Source organism: Oncorhynchus clarkii, chromosome 13 (assembly GCF_045791955.1).
Source record: "Oncorhynchus clarkii lewisi isolate Uvic-CL-2024 chromosome 13, UVic_Ocla_1.0, whole genome shotgun sequence".
Lineage (NCBI taxonomy): Eukaryota > Metazoa > Chordata > Actinopteri > Salmoniformes > Salmonidae > Oncorhynchus > Oncorhynchus clarkii.
The window spans coordinates 44,022,502-44,047,332 of NC_092159.1; the positions used below are offsets into that span (position 1 = coordinate 44,022,502).

At 42.4% G+C, this 24,831-nt stretch overlaps 3 protein-coding genes across 7 annotated transcripts in view; all 3 read left to right on the plus strand.

The window, feature by feature from the left end:
• Window positions 1–107: 107 nt before the first annotated feature.
• Window positions 108–9,628, plus strand: LOC139364782 (protein LSM12 homolog A-like). The gene is made up of 5 exons (XM_071101846.1): window positions 108–291; window positions 6,766–6,899; window positions 7,466–7,575; window positions 8,144–8,270; window positions 8,376–9,628. Exons 1-5 carry the CDS (start codon window positions 165–167, stop codon window positions 8,466–8,468), a joined length of 591 nt encoding a protein of 196 aa, XP_070957947.1. The 5' UTR covers window positions 108–164; the 3' UTR covers window positions 8,469–9,628.
• Window positions 9,629–14,396: 4,768 nt separating this feature from the next.
• Window positions 14,397–16,894, plus strand: LOC139423963 (phospholipase A2 inhibitor beta-like). 2 transcript variants are annotated; one of them, XM_071175623.1, is made up of 3 exons: window positions 14,397–14,477; window positions 14,920–15,293; window positions 15,522–16,894. In XM_071175623.1, exons 2-3 carry the CDS (start codon window positions 15,021–15,023, stop codon window positions 16,299–16,301), a joined length of 1,053 nt encoding a protein of 350 aa, XP_071031724.1. In that variant the 5' UTR covers window positions 14,397–14,477; window positions 14,920–15,020; the 3' UTR covers window positions 16,302–16,894. The 2 variants fall into 2 exon arrangements, with proteins under 2 accessions (XP_071031724.1, XP_071031723.1); XM_071175622.1 differs by having other exon boundaries at window positions 14,430–14,481.
• A 5,358-nt stretch (window positions 16,895–22,252) lies between these two features.
• Window positions 22,253–24,831, plus strand: part of LOC139364783 (myocardin-related transcription factor A-like) — a 43,806-nt gene continuing 41,227 nt past the window's right edge. Inside the window, exons 1-2 of one of the 4 annotated variants that reach the window (XM_071101849.1) lie at window positions 22,258–22,461; window positions 24,184–24,333. The gene's annotated coding sequence lies outside the window, so the exon portion shown is untranslated. Of the gene's footprint in view, window positions 22,462–24,183; window positions 24,334–24,831 lie in introns of all 4 variants that reach the window. The other 3 variants (XM_071101853.1, XM_071101848.1, XM_071101852.1) reach the window with 3 other exon arrangements.

A 24,831-nucleotide genomic window follows, 5' to 3' on the forward strand; every position in this document is an offset into this window, starting at 1 on the left:
CCAGAGCAGTTAAACTCTGATCACACTTCCATGGGCGGTCTAATTCTTCACCTCATGACTGATTAATGATCTATGACACGTCCATCAACATTCCCTATCGATAGTCAGTGACGCCACGGCGTATATTTACGTAAATCTGGCGCTCCAGTTTCCTGGCGGAGAAGATGGCGGCTCCTGGACCGGGGGAGTATTTCAGTGTCGGCAGCCATGTCTCCTGCCTCACCTGCTTGGGGCAGCAATTGCAAGGAGAGGTCGTTGCCTTTGACTATCAGTCCAAGATGTTGACTTTGAGTATCCTTTTTACAATTTTCCGTTGTCACTAAATCGGTGGTCTTCCAGGCTGCAAGGGGCCTGGGGGTAACGGGTCGCTCTTGCCAAATTGAGATCCGCGCAAGCGTAGTCAAGAGACTAGCTAGGGAGCTTACTAGCTTACTCTTGATCAAAACGTAGCTAACCACACGATTTAACTGTTCCGTTCAGTTACTTTAAACCTTGTTACTCTCTCTATTTCATGTCAGGTATGGTAAGTTTAGAATCTGTATGATCTTGAGTTAATGTTTGTTGTTAGCCAGCTAGCTATCGAAGTTAGCATGGTATTGTGCCATAATGCTAGCTAACTTGCTAACACAAGCTATTGTGGTCAGCGATAGCACAGTCAGTCCTTGTATGGATCACTATCTGGCAGCTCCAAGGGGCGTTATGCCTGGCAAATTCTTAGTAACAGTTAGCATGCAGCTAGAAAAAGAGCTAACTAGCAGATCACACTTAGAATTGTCTTATGCTCTAAAACAATGGTTATTTAAAGAACATTATTGATGGCTAGTCATGTAATGATGTAGCTAGCTACCCACCCCAAGTTAGCTTACATTGTCGAAACTGACACGCAAGGATTCACCGGTGACAGTTTAGAGAGGAGTGACTGTCCAGTTATTGGGTTAACTACTCAAGCTAACGTTAGCTAGTAGTGAGGTAGTAACTGCCTACCCAAGTACCTTGACCCATGTAAAGTGTTTTGTAGCGGACTTGAGAAATACATTAACGTTAGCTAAATGCATGTTCATAGCTGTAGCTATATTGGAAGATGTGAAATATGTTATGTGAATGTGCAGACTTGTATTTTATAACCTTTAAAAATATATATGTGTATAATATGTGTATAATATGTGTATAATATATATGTGTATGTATAATATATATGTGTAATATATAATATATATGTGTAATATATATGTGTATGTATAATATATATGTGTATGTATAATATATATGTGTGTATGTATGTATATGTATATAACATTTCACCTTTTATTTCATTTAAGTTCTCATTTACAACTGCGACCTGGCCAAGATAAAGCAAAGCAGTATGACACAGAGTTACACATGGAATAAACAAATGTACAGTCAGTAACACAATAGAAAAAAAAGTATATATACAGTGGGCAAATTGCGTGAGGTAAGGCAATAAATAGGTCATAGTGGCGAAGTAATTACAATTTAGAAAATTAACACTGGAGTGATAGATGTGTAGATGATGTAGAAGTACTGGTGTGTAAAAGAGCAGAAAAGTAAATAAAAACAATATGGGGATGAGGTAGGTAGATGGGCTTGGCTATTTACAGATGGGCTGTGTACAGCTGCAGCGATCGGTTAGCTGCTCAGAAAGCTGATGTTTAAAGTTAGTGAGGGAGAGAAGTCTCCAACTTCAGCTATTTTTGCAATTTGTTCCAGTCATTGGCAGCAGAGAACTGGATGGAAAGGCGGCCAAACAGGTGTTGGCTTTGGGGATGACCAGTGAGATATACCTGCTGGAGCGTGTGCTACGGGTGGGTGCTGCTATGGTGACCAGTGAGCTGAGGTAAGGCTGGGCTTTACCTAGCAAAGACGTATCGATGACCTGGAGCCAGTGGGTCTGGCGACGAATATGTAGCAAGGGCCAGCCGACGAGCGCATACAGGTCGCAGTGTTGTGGGTGGTATATGGGGCTTTGCTGACAAAACGGATGGCACTGTGATCGACTGCATCCAATTTTTTGAGTAGAGTGTTGGAGGCTATTTTATAAATTACATCGCCGAAGTCAAGGATCGGTAGGATGGTCAGTTTTATGAGGGTATGTTTGGCAGCATGAGTGAAGGATGCTTTGTTGTGAAATAGGAAGCCAATTTTAGATTTAATTTTGGATTGGAGATGCTTAATGTGAGTCTGGAAAGAGTTTACAGTCTAGCCAGACACCTAGGTATTTGTAGTTGTCGACATATTCTAAGTCAGAACCATCCAGAGTAGTGATGCTGGACAGGCGGGCAGTGATTGGTTGAAGAGCATGCATTTAGTTTTACTTCCTTACGGAAGAAGAGTTGTATGGCATTGAAGCTCGTCTGGAGGTTTGTTAAAACCTCTCTGGGATATGTGGGACACTATCCCAAAAACTTGGCCAAAAGCCAGAGAAAATGCAGAGTGCCAAATTCAAATAAATTCCTATAAAAATCAAACTTTCATGAAATCACACGTAAGATACCAAATTAAAGCTACGCGGGTTGTGAATCCAGCCAACATGGCAAATTTCAAAAAGGCTTTTCGGCGAAAGCAAACGATGCTATTATCTGAGGATAGCACCTCCATAAACAAAAGGGAGAAAACATATTTCAACCCTGCAGGCGCGACACAACACGCAGAAATAAAAATATAAATCATGCCTTTGACGAGCTTCTTCTGTTGTCACTCAAACATCACAAATGGTCCTTTTTGTTCGATTAATTCCGTCCATATATATCCAAAATGTCAATTTATTTGGCGCGTTTGAGCCAGAAAAACCGGTTCCAACTTGCCCAAAAGTTACCTGTAAACTTTGTCAAAACATTTCATACAACTATAGGTATTTTTTAAAGTAAATAATTGATCAAATTGAAGACGGGATGATCTGTGTTCAATACAGGAAGAAAACAAACTGAAGCATGCTTTCTGGTCATGCGCCTCTATCAAACAGTACACAAGAAGTGACCCCCGTTCAAGATGGCCGTACTTCATTACACAAAGGAATAACCTCAACCAATTTAACTGCAAGCAAGTCCCTTAGAAATCTTGATTCCCAATGAACCCATTGAAAAGAGTGACCTGAAAAAACAAAAAAATCTGAATGGTTTGTCCTCTGGGTTTCGCCTGCTACATAAGTTCTGTTATGCTCAGACATGATTCAAACAGTTTTAGAGACTTCAGTGTTTTCTATCCAAATCTACTAATAATATTCATATCTTATCTTCTGGGGATGAGTAGCAGGCAGTTGAATTTGGGCATGCTTTTCATCCAAAATTCCAAATGCTGCCCCCTATCCTAGAGAAGTGTCCAAAGAAGGGCCAGAAGTACACAGAATGGTGTCTGCGTAGAGGTGGATCAAAGAATCACCAGCAGCAAGAGCGACGACATTGATGTATACAGAGAAGAGAGTCGGCCTGAGAATTTAACCCTGTAGCACCCCCATAGACTGCCAGAGGTCCGGACAACAGGCCCTCCGATTTGACACACTGAACTCTATATGAGAAGTAGTTGGTGAACCTGGCGAGGCAGTCATTTGAGAAACCAAGGCTGTTGAGTCTGCCAATAAGAATGTGGTGATTGACAGAGTTGAAAGCCTTGGCCAGGTCGATAAAGACGTCTGCACAGTACTGTCTTTTATCAATGGCGGTTATATCGTTTAATACCTTGAGCGTGGCTGAGGTGCACCTGTGACCAGCTCGGAAACCGGATTGCACAGCGGAGAAGGTACGGTGGGATTCGAAATGGTCAGTGATCTTTTTATTAACTAGGCTTTCAAAGACTTTAGAAAGGCAGGGCAGGATGGATATAGGTCTGTAACAGTTTGGGTCCAGAGTGTCACCCCCTTTGAAGAGTGGGATGACCGCGGCAGCTTTCCAATCTTTAGGGATCTCGGACGATACGAAAGGTTGAACAGACTGGTAATAGGGATTGCAACAATGGCGTCAGAATTTTAGAGAGGGTCGAGCCCAGCTGATTTGTAAGGGTCCAGGTTTTGCAGCTCTTACAGAACATCTATCGGGGTTTGGGTGAAGGAGAAGCTGGAGAGGCTTGGGCATGTAGCTGCGGGGGGTGCAGAGCTGTTGGTTGGGGTAGCCGTAGGGATGCTTATTGAAATTATCGATTAGTGTGGATTTATCAGTGTTTCCTAGCTTCAGTTCAGTGGGCAGCTGGGAGGAGGTGCTCTTATTCTCCATGGACTTTAGTGTCCCAAAACTTTTTGGAGTTAGTTACAGGATGCAAATTTCTGTTTGAATAAGCTAGCCTTTGCTTTCCTGACTGACTGCGTGTATTGGTTCCTGACTTCCCTGAAAAGTTGCATATCGCGGGGACTATTCGATGCTAGTGCAGTCCGCCTCAGGATGTTTTTGTGCTGGTCGAGGGCAGTCAGGTCTGGAGTGAACCAAGGGCTATATATCTGTTCTTAGTTCTACATTTTTTGAAAGGGGTATGCTTATTTAAGATTGTGAGGAAATTACTTTTAAAGAACGACCAGGGTGTCAATATCCTTCAAGGATAGGTCCAGGTCGATTAGAAAGGCCTGTTCACAGAAGTGTTTAAGGGAGCATTTGACAGTGATGAGGGGTGGTCATTTGACAGCGGACCCATAGCGGATGCAGGCAATGAGGCAGTAGATTGCAACTCCTCCTTTGGCAGTTATATCTTGATGGAAGATGTTGTAGTTGGGGATGGAAATCTCAAATGTTGGTGGCCTTCCTAAGCCAGGATTCAGACAGAGCAAGGACATCAGGTTTGGAGGAGTGTGCTAAAGCAGTGAGTAAAACAAACTTAGTCATGAGGGATGTCAATGTTTTACAGGCAACATTTGGAGAATACCTCATACAATATAGGTTGGGTGAAGTTGTGTATAATACCTCATCTCTTGCACACTAACTTGTGCTTTTAGCCCAGCTAAATTCCTTTTCAGGCCTGCACGGAGCACTGCTTAGAGAAATAGACAGTCATGAAAAGTGCTGCAGAACTCGAAGTAAGCCATTTGATTTGGACTATTTGCTCACACAGACATACATTGCAGAGCACTAAGAATTCTGTTTGCCTGGTTGTGCTGGCCAATCTTTCCCCTCTGCCTGGTATAGGACAGAAAGGCCCAGAGTCAGACAACTCTGTGGTAGTGGAACAACTGCAGCCACAGCCAGGGGAAAGAATGTGATGTATGTGTCTGTCAGTCAGCTGTTATCACACTGCATCAGCATTGTGGATTTCAACAGTGTGCATTCCATACCTTCACGTTCCGGTGGATGTCAAACAGGTCTCCATTACCTGGCTGGAAGGTAGTACTGCCTCAGAATCCTCAGACTTTCCTCATTTGATCTTATTAAATTAGAGGCATTTTATCAATGTCAGTTTGACTAGCCTGGAGTACAGATCTACAATGTTACGGTTGTTAAATCTAGTCTACTTTTTTGTGGATGTTGAGGTGCATAGAGGGTGTTTTGCCAATGCCAAGGCCCAGGTCAAAGGGGACAAGTCACTCTTCAAGATGTGTATCATGTAGGCCTATTCACTTGAGGTATTTTGCTTATGGAAGCACAGGTTTGAGGGTGTTTTCGGGAAATCAGTTGAAGGGCAAGTTCTGTGCTTCCTTCTGTTGTTGCATGAGGTCACAGACTGATTCTGTGAATTGTCTGTCACCAGACGATAAACCGGGTCTCAAGGGCAGTGAGCAGGCTGCTACTAGATAGTATCCTTTGAGCTTTCTTAACACAGTTGTGTGTTCGTGAAGGCTAATCTTGGCAGTTGTGCTTTGTATGCCAATTTTGTATCCGTCTAGTAGGCTATTTGCCATCTTTCGCTCCACGGTATTTCTGATATCCACATGATGAATTGTGGCTCGTTTGTACCCAACCTCCTCCCTTACAAACAATGCATTGGACTCTTTGTCCCCTCACTTAAGTTAGTGGAGTTGAAAGAGGACCTGCTGGTGGAGTGCATACACCTCATGCTGTCTTCAAATCAAATGTTGTATTTGTCACATGCTTTGTAAACAGGTGTAGACTAACTGTGAAATGCTTGCTTCTTAACATCTCCTTTGAGAAGTTCTGAGTGGGCTATTAATTTTGTTTAGTTGCTGGTGGTTTGTTTGACTGCTAAGTCCTAAGCTTAGCCTATGTTTAGGACCTCTGTTCTGGGTTGTAACCGTCTGCATGGTTTCTTGGGCAAGAGGCTGTTCCTGGAGTGCCGTGGTGAACCCTGGACATGTTTCCTAGGTTATGGGGAAGCATGATCCCAGGATGTTCTGTTGTGTGGAGGCTGTTGAACTTGAATGGCAGAATAGAGGGGGTGGGGGGGTGAAAAAGAGGAAGATGTTCCATCAGGGGATCTCCAGCACCTGGCGAAGTTGGATTGGTGCTGTGCTTTGATTTTGTGTTCTATTAGAGCAGCATATGTTGTGCTCACTTATTAGGCCTATTTGGTCAGCGGTTCACTATTGAGTGACTAAATTGCACTATTGTGACTAGCTGCAGTATGCCATTTAGAATGTGTGTTCTGACTTCTCCCTAAGCTCAATAACATAAACATTTTGGTGATTTACCTCAGGTCTGGCATAGCCTAATGTTTTGTGGAAGAAGTGATAGAATTATGATTCCAGCTGATCCATTGTTTCCCTCACATACAAGTCCTGCATGTATATTTAGTTCTAATGCTAACTGCTGCTAATTTGACCTCCATTCTGAATGTGTGGTACAGCCTATTTGCCTTGACCCACTGACCTTTCAGAATGCGCCCCCTCCAGTGGAAAGGCAAACGTCAGCGACGTGGTTCTGATTAACTTAGCCTACGTGTCTGAGGTGGACATTATTAATGACCGCACTGAAACTCCTCCTCCACTAGCATCTCTGAATGTCAGCAAGGTAAGACCAGCCAATCACCACTCCTCACACCCTCTTTGACACCTTCTCATACCAAGTAGTGACGAATCATCAGACATCTGGTCATTTTGTCATTAGCTTTAGCAATACGTCCTGCACTAAGTCCTGCACTAACTCACTTGATTCAGCTAATTGTGGTTCAGTCAGACTAAAGACTCATTTGTTTTGTCCCAACACAGTCAACGAATTGTATAATTTTGGGTGCTTTCACATGTTGATTGGAGCCATATGGTTAACCTGAATGAATTGTTTGCATATTTAAAGAATGAATGGCAATTGTCTTGCCCCAAAAAATCCTGAAATGTTCCATCACCATATCATTCAACGTTGGTCGGCATCAAACAAAACCCACCTGTTCCACATTTGACTAAAATTATCAGTGAGCAGTTTCTAATTATTTGTATTGCTAACGGACAGAAATTCCTTAGTTCCTTTCAATGCCAAACACAACTTTTTCCTTTTACATACCTTAACTTCCAAGGGCTTTTGGGGTTCTCCGTTGTAAACAGCTCTAACGTTTTGGTTCTCCTTTTCCAACACGCCTGCAGCTTGCCAACAGAGCACGGTCGGAAAAGGAAGACAAGTTATCCCAAGCATATGCAATTAGTGCTGGAGTCTCTGTGGAGGGCCAACAGCTATTCCAGACTATACATAAAACGTGAGTATTGTCTCCTGTCTCTAATACTGTGGCTCTGCTGCCTCCATCTATAGAAACCCCGTTATTTACTTACTTTGACGGTCCCCAGTGGCCAGGAAAGGCTGTTTTAAAGAAAATGTGCTACCTAATGCATTTAAATAGTCTCGTTGGATGTTGAAATTGCCTTCACTGATTAATTGACCAGTTTGAATGCCAGTCTTTGTTTTGTTTTAAACCATATCAAATCGTATGCATTCCATTATACCTCTTGGTTGTAATGCGATTGTAGTGTTGATCCCTGATTTGGCCTAGACTACAGTGAGTGACCTATGACCGTAAGTCTTACAGTACCAACACTGATTGACCAATTTCTGATATAAGCTGTTAATTCTGTAATGTTCTTTTGTTTAATTTATTTGTAAATTTTCTTCAGTGTTGTTGCTGTTCGATATGCACCTGTCCACCATCCGATACCTGCTGCATGGAGTCATCTGTCTAAATGTGTGACCTGAAACCTTTAACCTCAGTACCCTGACTGAAGGAAGCTACTGGGTGCTTTTTTTCAAAAACATTCTCCATCTCTCTGTAGCATCAAAGACTGCAAATGGCAGGAGAAGAACATCATGGTGATGGACGACGTGGTCATATCCCCACCTTACCAGGTGGAGAACTGCAAAGGCAAAGAGGGTAGTGCTTTAAGTCACGTACGCAAAATAGTGAGTATGCCTTCCCACCATTCATTCACTATTGAAAGGAATACAGGAATGGCAGTACCAGAAAGTTGATTGAGGATAAAACTTTACTGGTCTTGTCCCCTGCAGGTGGAGAAACATTTTAGAGATGTGGAGAGCCAGAAGTCAGTGCAACGGCCACAAGCACAGCAAACACAGAAAGACTCCACTTTATCATCTTGAGCCGGAGGTTCAGTCCGGATAGGGTGTGTGGGAGGGGGAATTGGTTGAGGGAGGTCACAACGGCAAAGGAAGTTTTGGTTTGTTCTTTTCTCTTCCCCTCTCTTCAACATCAGACCAAGGCCAGTGTTCCCCCGCCCCCCACACACACCTCCATCATAGGTGTCCAACATTTTGAACAGAACAAAAGGGGGTCCCAACCGAGAGGGAAATATCCAGTTCATTTTTAAAGATAATCTAACAAAAGTAATCTCAATTTGCCACCATTCCCCACCCACACTCCTCTTCTTGACCTCTTACCTTCCCTTCTGTTTCTTCTCTCCTCCTGCCATCAAGCCTGCTCCTCACTTCCATTTCACAGAGAAAAGTTACTTGATTTCTGTTCATTGGTTGATCTATTTTCTAGTCATTTTTCGTAAATTTCAAGAGTAGAAATTTATGGTAAGAGATAAAGGACCTTTTCTAATATTGAAATACTGTTTTGACAAGAACACATTTTAATAGCTTTCTTGAAAGCACATGGTTATTTTTTTAACAGCTGACTGAAAGGATGCCAATCGTGACGCCGTGTGAATGGGATGAATGGGAACTCTCTCAATCTTACAAACATACACCCAGTAGGTTATTGAAATTGCTGTTTTCCCTCAACTGGGGAAACACTCAAATTGTGTTAACATTATTAATCTGACATAAAAATAGAGTTTAAATACCTCCCCCAAATTGTCCTTTCATACAAAAAATACAAGTTGTGGACACCCATTTGGTTCTAGTAGCTTGAAATATTTTCATGAAATGCTTTCCTTTTTTCCAAACAGACATGACTGTCTGCTTTTACCCATAAGCTCTTGTTTCATGGTCCCACCTGAACTAAATTTGCTCTGTTTTTCTGTCTATAGTTTTAAGTCTGGAAGCTAAAGATGTGTTATTTTAGAGTAGAGGCTGGGCTGTTTTCCTCTTCCCTTTCATCCTTGTCCCTCATGGTCTTTGATTCTACATTACAGTACCTCTTCCACGATGGGACCACATTGAAATCCAGCTCTTTTCTTACACTCTCCATCTCCCACTCCTATTGTCTACCGACCATTGACACACTTTGGCAGGTGAAATCTGCTCTTCCGCCCGACTCAATGCATTCCTCCCATGTTCGAACAAGAAAAAACAAATTAATTAACCACGTTGGCCAATATCATATGGCGTGCCACTGAACCGTGTGCGATGAGATCGATCTCAGTTCTGTATGGGATGCTTTGTATTCACTTTTGGAAAAAATGTACTTAAAGATACCTTGCCATGTTTGAGACTGGGATGGGGAGCAGGGTTCCCAAATGGACCAAAGGCCCCTATCCCAGCCTCGTGTTTATAACAATGTAGCCTGATTGGAGGCTCGGCCAGTGGGGTTAAGTTGTGACAGGCATCCGCGTTGTTTACCCGTCCACCGTGTGCCAACGAGGCTGCCGTTGCCAAGGTTTCCTTTCCAGTATTTTATTTTTTATTTTTAAATAACTAGTAACATGGAAATAAAAAAAGAGAAAAAAAACTAAGTTTGCAGTTTGTCACGTTTCTTTTTTGGTATTTGGTGTTCATGGTTTTCTAGTAGTTGATGTAGCAATCAGTCTTTCGTTCACACTCGTATCAAAATATTCCTTTCTCATGGAAAAGGAGTTCATCTTCAACTCATTATTGTTTTGTTAAAGGCATTATTTCAACATTTTATAGCCAGTTTTTATTGAGCAGGATCATCTGGGATGGATGAATTGCAGTTTTTATCCAAACCATTTTTGTTCTTTGCTATGCCTTCAAATTGTCAGCAGAGGGCATCATAGAAATGTAGATGAAAATGAAGGTGGGACATGAGATGTATGGGTAAGATGTAAATGAAGGTGGGACATGAGATGTATGGGTAAGATGTAAATGAAGGTGGGACATGAGATGTATGGGTAAGATGTAAATGAAGGTGGGACATGAGATGTATGGGTAAGATGAGATGAATGTGGTAAACAAGCAATGACCATGTCCATTCAATAGGTCATATCAGACAGTAGCCAAGCTCTGAGGTCTTGCCTTCAATAAACATTGTATCCACATAACAAAGAACCATGCCACATTGTTAGAATTGTACATAATGACATTTAATCTAAAATCAATTTGGTAAATGCCACAAAGGGTGTTGAAATACTGTATGTTCCCTATTCACTCACTGAATGAAATAGAGTAGGCCTGCCTACCTGTCATGAGAAATTGAGGGCCTCTAGGGGCATTTGTGGGCTACTCCACATAATCAAAAATACAAGGGCGATTCACTCAACCAATTAAAGGAGCCTATTCTTCCCTATAGAATGGCATGCTTAGCCACTCATATTGACTTTTTTTTATTTTTTTTACCTCAATTAAATCATTAATTCAGGCTGAGAATAGTTTTAATTTTTCCAGAACTCCATGGAAAGAGGCGAAACAGATCTGAAACCGTACCCTACACATGCGTTGGTCAGCTGGACAGTGTATAAATCTATTATTCACAGCAAGTTTCCCATTTATCATCACCTAGAAACCCTCCAGGCGCAAATAATTGTCCATCTATTCATTTTTGTTGTAGCAACTGGTGAAATTATGTTAATCTTGTTAAGAATATCATTTCAATGGATGCCTTTTAGATAAAGAAAATGCTGTCGTGTGCCAAGTTTGGAATATTGGTATGTTTGCAAAATGTGTGTATGTGTGTGTGTGTATATATATATATATAGGGAAGGGAACACTAAAATAACACATCCTAGATCTGAATGAATGAAATATTCTTAAATACTTTTTTCTTTACATAGTTGAATGTGCTGACAACAAAATCACACACATTATCAATGGAAATTAAATTTATCAACCCATGGAGGTCTGGAGTTGGAGTCACACAAAATTAAAGTGGAAAACCACACTACAGGCTGATCCAACTTTGATGTAATGTCCTTAAAACAAGTCAAAATGAGGCTCAGTAGTGTGTGTGGCCTCCACGTGCCTGTATGACCTCCCTACAACGCCTGGGCATGCTCCTGATGTGGCGGATGGTCTCCTGAGGGATCTCCTCCCAGACCTGGACTAAAGCATCCGCCAACTACAGGACAGTCTGTGGTGCAACGTGGCGTTGGTGGATGGAGCGAGACATGATGTCCCAGATGTACTCAATTGGATTCAGGTCTGTGGAACGGGCGGGCCAGTCCATAGCATCAATGCCTTCCTCTTGCAGGAACTGCTGACACACTCCAGCCACATGAGGTCTAGCATTGTCTTGCATTAGGAGGAACCCAGGGCCAACCGCACCAGCATATGGTCTCACAAGGGGTCTGAGGATCTCATCTCGGTACCTAATGGCAGTCAGGCTACCTCTGGCGAGCACATGGAGGGCTGTGCGGCCCCCCAAAGAAATGCCACCCCACACCATGACTGACCCACGCCAAACCGGTCATGCTGGAGGATGTTGCAGGCAGCAGAACGTCCTCCACGTCGTCTCCAGACTCTGTCACGTCTGTCACATGCTCAGTGTGAACCTGCTTTCATCTGTGAAGAGCACAGGGCGCCAGTGGCGAATTTGCCAATCTTGGTGTTCTCTGGCAAATGCCAAACGTCCTGCACGGTGTTGGGCTGTAAGCACAACCCCCACCTGTGGACGTCGGGCCCTCATACCACCCTCATGGAGTCTGTTTCTGACCGTTTGAGCAGACACATGCACATTTGTGGCCTGCTGGAGGTCATTTTGTAGGGCTCTGGCAGTGCTCCTCCTGCACAAAGGCGGAGGTAGCGGTCCTGCTGCTGGGTTGTTGCCCTCCTACGGCCTCCTCCACGTCTCCTGATGTACTGGCCTGTCTCCTGGTGGCCTGTCTCCTGGTAGCGCCTCCATGCTCTGGACACTACGCTGACAGACACAGCAAACCTTCTTGCCACAGCTCGCATTGATGTGCCATCCTGGATGAGCTGCACTACCTGAGCCACTTGTGTGGGTTGTAGACTCCGTCTCATGCTACCACTAGAGTGAAAGCACCGCCAGCATTCAAAAGTGACCAAAACAGCCAGGAAGCATAGGAACTGAGAAGTGGTCTGTGGTACCACCTGCAGAACCACTCCTTTATTGGGGGTGTCTTGCTAATTGCCTATTTCCACCTGTTGTCTTCCATTTGTACAACAGCATGTGAAATGTATTGTCAATCAGTGTTGCTTCCTAAGTGGACAGTCTGATTTCACAGAAGTGTGATTGACTTGGAGTTACATTGTGTTGTTTAAGTGTTCACTTGATTTTTTTTAGCAGTGTGTATATATATTGTAATTTTAAATACATTTACATAAGTATTCAGATCCTTTACTGAGTACTTTTTTAAGCACCTTTGGCAGCAATTCCTGCCTCGAGTCTTCTTGGGTATGATGCTACAAGCTTTACACCTGTATTTGGCGTGTTTCTACCATTCTTCTCTGCAGATCCTCTCAAGCTCTGTCAGGTTGGATGTGGAGTGTCGCTGCACAGCTACTTTCAGGTCTCCAGAGATGATCGATTGGGTTGAAGTCCGGGGTCATAGGATTGTTGTCCTGTTGGTGAACCTTCGCCCCAGTCTGAGGTCCTGAGCGCTCTGGAACAGGTTTTCATCAAGGATCTCTGTGCTTTGCGCTGTTCATCTTTCCTTTGATCCTGACAAGTCTCCCAGTCACTGCCGCTGAAAAACATCCCCACCGCATGATGCTGCCACCACCATGCTTCACCGTAGGGATGGTGCCAGGATTCCTCCAGAAGTGAAGCTTGGAATTCAGGCCAGAGTTCAATCTTAGTTTAATCAGACCAGAGAATCTTTAGGTGCCTTTTGGCAAACTCCAAGCGGGCTGTCATGTGCCTTTTACTGAGGCCGCTCCACCATAAAGGCCTGCTTTTGTTGGAGTTCTGCAGAGATTGTTGTCCTTCTGGAAGTTTCTCCCATCTCCACAGAGGAACTCTGGAGCTCTGTCAGAGTGCCCATCGGGTATTTGGTTACCTCCCTGACCAAGGCCCTAATCCCCTGATTGCTCAGCCCGATTGCTCAGTTTGGCCGGGCGGCCATCTAGGAAGAGTCTTGGTGGTTCCAAACTTCTTCTATTTAAGAATGATTGAGGCCACTGTTTGGACCTTCAATGCTGCAGACATTTTCTGGTACACTTACCCAGATCTGTGCCTCGATACCATCCTGTCTTGGAGCTCTACAGACAATTCCTTTGACCTCATGGCTAGGTTTTTGATCTGACATGCACTATCAACTGTGGGACATTTATATAGACTGGTATGTGCCTTTCCAAATCATGTCCAATCAATTGAATTTACCACAGGTAGATTTCAATCAAGTTGTAGAAACATCTCAAGGATGATCAATGGAAACAGGATGCACCTGAGTTCAATTTCGAGTCTCATAGCAAAGGGTCTTAAACTTTATGTAAAGTTTTTTTTTAATACATTTGCAAAAATGTATTTTATTTTGTCATTGTGGAGTATTGTGTGTAGATTGAAGACGTATTAAATACATTTTAGAATAAGACTAACGTAACAATGTGGAGTGGTCCGAATACTTTCCTGAATTCACTGTATATATATTGGACAGTTTGATGGATGCACCATGTAACCTCTGCGTCAATGTGATTTTATACGACGCAATGACATTTGTTCAGAAGAAATTCACGAAAACAACATTGTGTAATATTAAAATTGGGGGATTGCAGGGCAGATGTTCCATCGTCAGTTTTTCATATTCGATAAACGAGGGGTCTTCAATTGGTAACTGGGATGTTTATTCTACTCTGTCTAATAAGGGGACGCTGGATACATTTTGGTGAAATGAAAGGGGGGGACTAAGGAGTACTAAAAAAAACTCCATTATTAGATGGGAACATCTGTAGGGCAGATGATTTGTGGATTTAATCTCTACGGAAAAAGCGGGAGGGAGCGTGATGAGGACACAGGAGTTAGTTTACTGATGCGGCACCAGCGCTTTTCATTGTTGATTGGATATAAATATTGTAGGTAAAGTATTGTTTAATTTAATTACTTACGAGTTATTTGCCGTTGCTGTTACCGTTCATTGAATAGGCTTGCTGTTTTGTCGGTTTAAAAAAGAAACCTTTATTTACATTGTAACGTATTTAAAAAGGTAATTGTGTATTTCTGCAATTACCAACAATACCCACAGCTCGTATAATTTAAAACCGCTAAAGTAGGCTATGCGTAAAACATTACGTGCAACCGTCTCACTGCTGGTATTGTGTACAGTAACGGATTCTGAGTGTTTTCCATCTTGTCTTTTAGAGATGTCGACTAGTTCAAGCTATTAAAAGCCTACAGTTTACAGAGCTATTAAATGTACATGTTCCTCTATCGTACCGAATACTCACTACTCAGCGACAGCGTTTGATACTGTATCTCCAAACCATAAGTCTAATGGTTGTGTGCCTTATTTTGCAGATATTCCTCAGATATTCTTATCTGGATTCTGATACTCCACTCCAAACGTCCTCAAGCCTTGTCGTGATAAAGCACTTTAGGTGCACATTTTTGCAAGTAATATGTTATTTCCTGCTCTGCTGCTGCTGGCGCTGTCTTCGGTGTTAAGTTCAAAAGAGTGCCCTCACGACTGCCTCTGCTACGAACACTCGGATTTGGTGGACTGCCGAGCGCGCGGGTTCCTCCAAGTGCCCCATGGCCTGTCCCATGGCACCTGGCTGCTGGACCTGGGTGGCAACTTGCTGATGGAAGTGCGTAGCCGTGCCTTTGCCGGACTTTGGTCACTGCGGGTCCTGGTGCTGTCTGACAGTGGAATCCAGCTGCTGCAGCCCGAGGTAACACATGCGAAACCCATATAATGTCATATACCCATGGAGGACCTACTGTGTATATGTTTGGTCTAGCCCAGCACTAGTAATGGATTGAGAAACACTGCAATAGCCTATGCATTAGATAACATTAGTGGCATAGTTTAGCATAAGGATTTGATGGTGGATATGAGGGTTTGATACCGATTTTACTTTTTCATGTTCATAATTTATTGTACCCTCCTCCTCTCCCAGGCCTTCTACTCCCTCTCCTTTCTGGAGAAGCTGGACATGAGCCGTAACAAACTGCGCCGGCTGCCGTTGGACTTCTCCCACAGTCTGTCCTCGGTCCGGGAGCTCCGGCTGGACCACAACACCCTTGAGTGGCTAGAAGTCTCCAGCCTGGAGCACCTGGAGAGCCTGGAGAAGCTGGACCTCAGCCACAACCACATCACCTTCCTGCAGCCAGGAGCCTTCCGGGGCCTGTCTCGCCTACGCCACCTCTACCTCCATGCCAACCAGCTGGGAGCTGTGCGCCATGGTTCCCTGTCCATGCTGCCCGTCCTGGAGGCCCTGCAGCTGGGCCAGAACAACATCACTCACATCGACACGGAGGCTCTGGCTCCCCTGCACAGTCTCACCCTTCTGGGCCTGGAGGGAAACCAGCTGCAGCACCTTAAGTTCAAGACCTTCCTGAGCCTCCACACGGCCGGCACCCACCTGCAGCTAGCTGGCAACCCGTGGAACTGCGACTGCGACCTGCACCGGGTCTTCAGCAAGCTGCTGAGTGTGCGCCACCTTCACGTTGACGACTACCACAACGTGACGTGCCACGAGCCTCTGCAGCTGGCGGGCGCCTCGCTGGCGTGGGTGGACAATCAGTTGTGCATGGCAGAGACGGCCACCGTGCTGGTCATCACCGTAACGGTGCTGGTGACCGTGTTGGCAGCTGTGGTCATGGCCGAGCACACCCGCAAGAAGAACCAACATGGCGGCAAGAGCTGGGATGCTGAGTCGCAGACCCAGGAGAGGTGACTGTCATGAGGGAGGGACACTGAGTGAGTAATAAGTTCCATAGATGCATTTTCCCTCACCGATCTAGGATCACATTTTACACCATGCTCCCTGGTCATTTTATGTTTGAAGAAGAAAAAAAGAACAGGGCCATTTCCCATCTGCAGCAAACTGACTGTGAGAGTTCATAACACACCTCAGGCTCAGACTGCTCCTTAACATTCAGTTGAACTTGTGGCACTCCTTCTCTCTTCTACTTCATCATGGTCATAACGTATGGCCTATTCTGGTTCCAAGCCTGAGAAACAATATTTTAGAGTATGAGCAGTTTTGTATGATATATCTAGAAGTCTGTGACTTGCGGAACTTGAGGAAGGGACATCATTATTTTTCGGTGTATCATTTAACTACCCGAAGTGTATGACTGCCTACAATTTATCCTGTTAATTTCTTTCTTAAAAGTACAGTACAGTGTTTATTTTTCTGTTCAACATTTTCTCTTCAATGTCTATTCCATTTCTGCACACTGTTGAGAACATGGGTGTCATGTTTCAAATGTAGGCCTATACTCAAAGTACAGTCGTTATTTTTGTCTCATGAATGATTATCTTCTAACACATGCATAGGTTTGATAGTGAATGTATTGTATACAGATGGTAATAAAGTATGATTCTTTTTTTTGACTCGACCTTGTGATGTACCTGGATTAAATCTTTGCCAGATTTGAGTATAGGGGTCTCCACTTTCCCTGTTCCATGCACTGCACTAGAGTTAAACACTCCCTTAGATGATCAACATCTGCTTGAGTCAATGTCAGATTATTCACCAATTAATCACCTCTATTCCAGCTCACACACAGATTAAAGACGGTTTCAATCTATCTCGGTCTGCCATGATGTGACAAAATGTTCTCCCCTTTTAGATCACAATGTGCGTTTGGTAACATACGTTTTGCTTGTGGGTTTGGCCTCCAGCCTGGAGAAACCGGACCTCGGCCACAACCACATCATATTCCTGTGGGTTTGGTGATATTGAAATAGAGCACAGATGAAACACTTTGAAGTACTTCATTTTAGGAAGTGCACGGTTTTGCATTAGACTCCAATAAAGGACATAAAGGATTTCATATTCTGACACCGGTCTTTGCCCAGAAACAAATTGCTGCAGGGTTTAAAAGGCTTGAATCCAGGTCACAGGAAGAATGTGGCATATGGGCCTGGCCTCCAGAGTAACAGCAGCAGATTACGGCTATGATTAAAAACTAGAGGAGGAAACCGACTGCCATGGGTAGAAAACAGACAGCCACTCAGCTCAAATCCCCTGGGCAGACCTTATCTAAGAGGAGGATAATGTCCAGAAGTTGAACCTGTATCAGTACTGATGCTGTTTCTGCTCAGGAGCCTTATAAATGGATCTGGATAAGGAGAAGCGATTCAGCAATGGCGATATGGGCCAGCCACCCATGTGACCAAAGCTATTATCAGATAACAATGATATGATATAACAGTGGCATAATAACCGTCTACTACCACCAGTATTACAATGTTTTAGTTGTCAGAACCCAGTGCAGACAGATGAGATTGACGTAGGGCGTGTTAATACAAACTAGCTCTCATCTTTTACTTAAACACAGGACAGAAGAAGGTATTATAAATTACATGAATAAATTCCATTCGCTCATATTGCACAACAGAAACCAGATGCCATTGTCTCCGAAGAAACCTCTCTAATTTAGCCAAGAGGAAATAGTATGGGATTTTATGACATTAAAGTATTCATAATCAACCCAGAGGATTTCCTTAGCTTCATACCTTCAACACCCCAGTTCAAGCTTAACCTAGCCTCAACCACAACCCTAACCCTAGATTCGTGTCCACATCCCAGTTCAACCCTAACCCTAGATTCGTGTCCACATCCCAGTTCAACCCTAACCCTAGATTCGTGTCCACATCCCAGTTCAACCCTAACCCTAGATTCGTGTTCCCATCCCAGTTCAACCCTAACCCTAGATTCGTGTCCCCATCCCAGTTCAACCCTAACCCTAGATTCGTGTCCCCATCCCAGTTCAACCCTAACCCTAGATTCGTGTCCCCATCCCAGTTCAACCCTAACCCTAGATTCGTGTCCCCATCCCAGTTCAACCCTAACCCTAGATTCGTGTCCCCATCCCAGTTCAACCCTAACCCTAGATTCGTGTCCACATCCCAGTTCAACCCTAACCCACAACCGAATCATAACTGTAGCTTCATGTCCACATCCTGGTCCACAACCCAAATAATCTGTAAGTAACTTGAGTTACACAATACATTTTCAGATACTATAGGATGATTTGGACATAAAGTGTGGAAATGCTAATATAGGAACCATTGACTTGTATTGGATTTGTGCCACAAATACTATAAAATTAGCATTTGAATCAGTGGCCAGTAAAACCAAAGCATGGATGGTTGTCGTACCCGTGAACTATTCCTTTAAGCTTTCTAATGCGTTTTCCTATTTTTTAAAATGTATTAGTAACGTTGTCTTTGTCATTCTTGGTAATGGATCTAATGTGCTGTTGAAGATTAGCTAGGAGGGCATTTCTGGTTTCCCCAATTCTGGCACACGTTGCATGAAACTATTTAAATTACATTTTGTGGAAACTGTTGACAGATAGGGGCGCCAAATCCACCATTTGAGGTGATTTTGTCGGTCCCAAATGTACTAGGTAGAGCATACACAGTGGTGGAAAAAGTACAGAATTGTCATACTTGAGTAAAAGTATAGATGCCTTTTAATAGAAAGCTACTAAAGTGAAAGTCACCCAGGAAAATAGTACTTGAGTAAAAGTATTTAGTTTTAAATATACTTATCAAAAGTAAATGTAATTGCTAAAATATACTTATGTATCAAATAGAAGTAAAAGTATATGTCATTTCAAATTCCTTATATTAATGGTTTTAAAAATGTATGGATAGTCAGGGGCACAGCAAGTGAGTCCGCCAGACCATAGGCAGTAGGGATGACCACGTGTTCTTTTCATAAGTGTTTAAGTTTCATGATTTCCCTGTCCTGCTAAGCATTCAAAATGTAATGAGTACTTTGGGTTGTCAGGGGAAATGTATGGAGTAAAAAGTACAATATCTTATTTAGAAATGTAGTGAAGTAAAAGTTGTCAAAAATATGAATAGTAAAGTACAGATATCCCCCAAAACTACTTAAGTAGTACTTTAAAGTATTTTGACTTAAGTACTTTACACCACTGAGCATACATAAAGGCTTCATAAGGACTACATAAATGCTTCACAAATAATCTAACTATGTCATACTCTATTAATGGTGTATTAAGGGTGACAGCCATTTCCTCTAGGGTTCATTTACAATTGTTGCATAATGCACTATGTATGTTTATACACCATTTATAGAGTATGACAAATGCGTACAGATTTGTTAAGGCTTTATGTAGTGCTTATGAAGCCTTTATAAGTTGTATTTAGTTTAGTGGGAGCATTTTGTCCTAGAGAAATATTAATCTGTCAGAGGAACTGCAAATGGACCAGACTGAATTTGGTTCTAAGTCTAACCAATGATATGTATATTTTTTCTTTATCTTTTACCAGATCTATTGTGTTATTCTACTACATTCCTTTCACATTTCCATAAACTTCAAAATGTTTCCTTTCAAATGGTACCAATAATATGCATATATTTGCTTCAGGGCCTGAGCTACAGGCAGTTCGATTTGGGTTAGTCCTTTTAGGTGAAAATTGAAAAAAAGGGGCTAATCCTTAAGAGGATTTATTAACATTCAGGGGATAAGCTACAGTAGATGGCTATATCCAAATATTGTTTGATTTGCTTGCCTATAAGTAAGTGATGACAGTAGTCCGACTGATAACTTTGGCAGGTCCTGGTAATGTCAAGCTCTTTTCAAAAGCCTAATCTCTGATGATGCAAGTTAAATGACATGTTTGCTTATTTTTTTATATTTTTTATTTCACCTTTTATTTAACCAGGTGAACTAGTTGAGAACAAGTTCTCATTTACAACTGCGACCTGGCCAAGATAAAGCAAAGCAGTGCGACACAAACAACAACACAGTTACACATGGAATAAACAAGCGTACAGTCAATAACACAATAGAAAAAGTCTATATACAGTGTGTGCAAATGGCATGAGGAGTTAAGGCAATAAATAGGCCATAGTAGCAAAGTAATTACAATTTAGCAGATTAACACTGGAGTGATAGATGAGCAGATGATGGTGTGTAAGTAGTGATACTGGTGTGCAAAAGAGAAGCAAAGTAAATAAACAATATGGGGATGAGGTAGGTGATTGGGTGCGCTATTTACAATTGGACTATGTACAGTTGCAGCGATCGGTTAGCTGCTCAGATAGTTGATGTTTAGCTAGCTAACTACATACCAAATGGTTATTTAACATTTATTTAACAATCCCTTGAAAACGGCACATAGTTATCAATGGTTTTAGCGGAGCTGGGGTTCTCCTTGCCCCCCAGTAGTTAACCCATGCGTCAATCTAAGTAACATAATAAAAAATCTGCATAAAAACCTGTCCGTTTTTAAACTACAGATATCACTGCATCCGCCTATGTCAGCCTTCCATATCTGCATTGGAAGGTGGCTGAGCTACAGCAGTGTTTGTCAGACCCTGAGACATCCTACACTCTATGGAAAGGGGAGAGACTCACAAACATGGGTGTTCTCTGTTTTGCTCTACCACCCACACAAGTGTCACGGGACTTGTTTGAAGGTTACACAAAAACAAATGGAAGTATGGAGTTAGTTTTGTGGCAACAAAAATAAGGGGTTAAATGTCTCCAAAAAAAACATATCTCCTGAGCTTTATTATACAGTATCTCCTAGATGTAGGACAGACACTTCAAAGCCTTGTTCTTTATGATACACTTTATGACTGTCTTTTTTTTGTTGCCATTTATGAACGTGTTATTCTGTGTTTCTATAGGCTATAGTAGTAGTCCAAATTCTATTTTTTGTCAAATCATTTTTTATAATTTGTTTTATACCTCAGGGGTCCTAAAATTCCAAATCAAATAGCTAAATGATCCGTGGAATGACCATCTTAAAACAATTCCATATGTTAGCTTAGTACTTAGTAGGACAACTCCACACAGGCATCTGGGCTAGCTCCCAATTAACTCCGATTCCTTGAAGAGCTTTCCTTGTCCCGGAATCGCCCAGAATGCGCTTCGCACTGACGACACGGGGACTACGCAAACAATGGGCGTTAATCCGATTCCAATGGAGTTTCCCATCTCCTCAAAAGTATCTCTGGAAGAGTCGAGGAGAGGGCATACTTCTCCAAGTGTGTATCTGTTGATTTAAGGTTACTTTGGTTTTGAAGATTATGTCTCCATCTAGTGGGAAAAAAGAAAAACCGTAATGTCCAGAAAATCAATAGAATCAGTGTATGGTGTATTTATGTGGGGATGGTTTGTGTTAAAAATGTGAATAAACGTAGTATTTTTACTGTGGTGCCAAACACCAAAGTGTCATCCTAATAATGGAAGTAGATCAAGTGCAGGTTGGAACACTTATTAAATATGGTTTCCCCAAACATCTGGCCATTAAACTGGGAATCATTGGTTAGAGCTGTATGATCTTTGCTTGAGCAGAAGACATTGGGATTTAAGAGGTATTTTAACTGCTTTCAACCCTAATTCTGTATTGATGTTGGTGTAGAGACAATTGATATTGTGGGCCTGGAATGGGATGTGTAATATGTATAGGACTTTTATTTTGACACGCATTCGAAATAGTTCATATAAGAACAAGCACAATTTTGTTTTATCATTTGGGCAAAACAATTGAATGCAAACAAATATATAATTAATTGTATTTAACTGCTGTAAGATATATCGATGATTAAGATATTGTCCATAATTGTTTTGCTTATTTAATCATTTACACTTTAAGACTACTGGACAGAACTTTTATTCTGAAGGATTGTTATTCTTGCTGGTTTGACATTCGTTTGCGTGAGCAGTTTGTGAGGGAATGTTATTAGCTAGCTAGCTTTAACAACGGTCAGTAAAGTATCGATTTGATTGAAGACCAATGGAAATGCGACGAACATGTCGACCATAACTTTTCTGCTATCACCACTCGAATGCTTGCGGTCTCGGTTCCATACCACCAGCACTGCAGCAGCGTCTTGCGAGGTGAGTTGAACCGCTAATGTTAGCAACTAGGTTAGCTATCAGATAATCGCAATCAGACTAGGGAGCTGGTTAGTGATTAGTCAATTTAGAAACAGTGCACCCACATCTGGCTACGCGGGGCTAAAATCTGGTTTATGACTGCTGCACTTGCACGAGCCATGAGTCTATGTAGCTAGCATCTAGCGAGCGCATTACGTAATAGTTACAGCACAATTACCACAATGGTTAGATGGCTAACTTTAGGGAACTAACGTAAACTCGTACATCGCCTTGGTCCGTACAATTGGCCTTATTTTAGCGCCCCAAAACGTAATACTTCCAGATCAACTGTAATGTCAATACCATTGTAAAGCACAATTTCTCCCCTTTCCAACAAAATCAATTACATGACCTGAACGCTGCCCGTTTCTGCATAATTCAAGAAGACAATGAGCCCCGTCAGGTCTTTTAATAAAAATGGCGGGTGGGGAAGCGTAACTAATGCTGATAGTGAGAAGGAGAATGTTGTGTGGGAAAATAGCTTTTTTTTCACTTGATCTGTCCAACTTATCGCCTCTAAAATGTAAATAAAACAATATAAAGAGTTTATATAATGTGTCATTACATACCTATTTGAAGGTTTGTGTCGAATTTGAATCAGGTTTTTAGGGCGGTGCTAAAGTGATCTTAGAAGTAAACAGCGGCTTTGAGAATGATCGCATGCAATGATGACGAAAAAAATGACTTGGTATCCCCCTTACCCCCATCACTGTCCATTTCTTGTTTTTAAAGGATGAGAGAAGTGATACACCTGGTGGAGAGAGATTGTAAGACAGAAATAGTTGCATTATGCGTGCTGTACGTTACGACATGACACGTCTAGGTGTAACAGAGGGTCCGTTTTCAACTTTTCTCCAATACTATAGAGCCATTACCATGTCGATCAACGCTTGAATAAAAACCTAGTTCACACCCCCGATTTTGAAGTCAACACAGTCGCTACAGTCCCATTCATTTTCTTTGTAGCCTCGTTTGAATGTTGCGGTTGCGCACATTTGTACGGGATGGGGTGAGTTTACCTTAGTGTGCAGTTTGACGGCTATCTATCTAGTTGTCAATCACAATGGTAGCCTAAAAACTCACCGCTGTTAACGTGACTTGCTAGGTAAGACATTTTGACATCTGGTCTTATCGTTTTTCAATATTTGCATAGCTATATGACCAGCACGGTCAAATGATCACAGTGGTTATAGAGGATGCAACAAGTAAAGGGGAGTTGGTTTTTCATAGTCGAGCATTCAGAGGTTGAGACAGCGGGTGCACTAGAGGTAGATGTGTAGCTAGCTAAGTATAAATATTTCAACTCTATGGCAAGTGTGAATGTCTGATTTGAACTTGTATGTGGCCGCACAGCTCCTTCTAGCTAATCACATATTCTGCGTGGTGTCGAGTAGTGATGGGCATTGAGCTCGGTTCATGTTAAAGAGCCGGCTCATTTGGCCCCCAAATGGCTCTTCGTTCAAAATACTTAAATTGACCTAGAACCATGAAAAAAAGTGAATCTTCAATGTAAAGCCAAAAGTGTAGGCTACCATAATGTGAAATGCACGTCCAATACATTTTTACCTAAATTATTAGATGGCCTGCAAAACGTTTATTTTTTTTACGCACTGAAGATCAGAGTCGACCAGTTTGATGCACTGTTTACACTGTTTACCAGTATTATTACTGTTGTCGCCCCAGCCCCTTCGTTGGGAGGACGGAGGCGAGCATCCAACGTTATTGTGCATTAACGCCACCTACTGTACTGGAGCGCTGCCGCCTCCTGCAGATGCAGGAATGCCCATATGCAGGAATTGCAGAATGCAATTTCACCCTTCTCAACTGAACTGGGTTAGTTAAGTAATAAGGCACGAGGGGGTGTGGTATATGGCCAATATACCACAGCTAATATACCGTGGTATATTGGCCATGTACCACAAACCCCTGAGGTGCCTTATTGCTATTATAAACTGGTTACCAATGTAATTAGAGAAGTAAAAATACATGTTTTGTCATACCCGTGGTATACGGTCTGATATACCACGGCTGTCATCCAGTCAGCATTCAGGGCTTGAACCACCCAGTTTATAAATTAGCATTAATTTAATGTAAAAAGTGGAGCGGGCTAGTGTTCTGGATTCGCATCTTGCCTCTTATCTTTCTCAAGGCTTAGATTTGTGTCGATTTGGCTAAAAATATCCTTGCATCATATCTCTAGATTTTATTTGCCTGCCATGACATAAGTGCTTCATATTTATTTGGCTCACAGAACCCTATTCAGGCTGATCCTCTGCACTTGGCCTACTTTTTCTATTGTCAGTGCCTATGAACAGGTGGATTATCTAAATG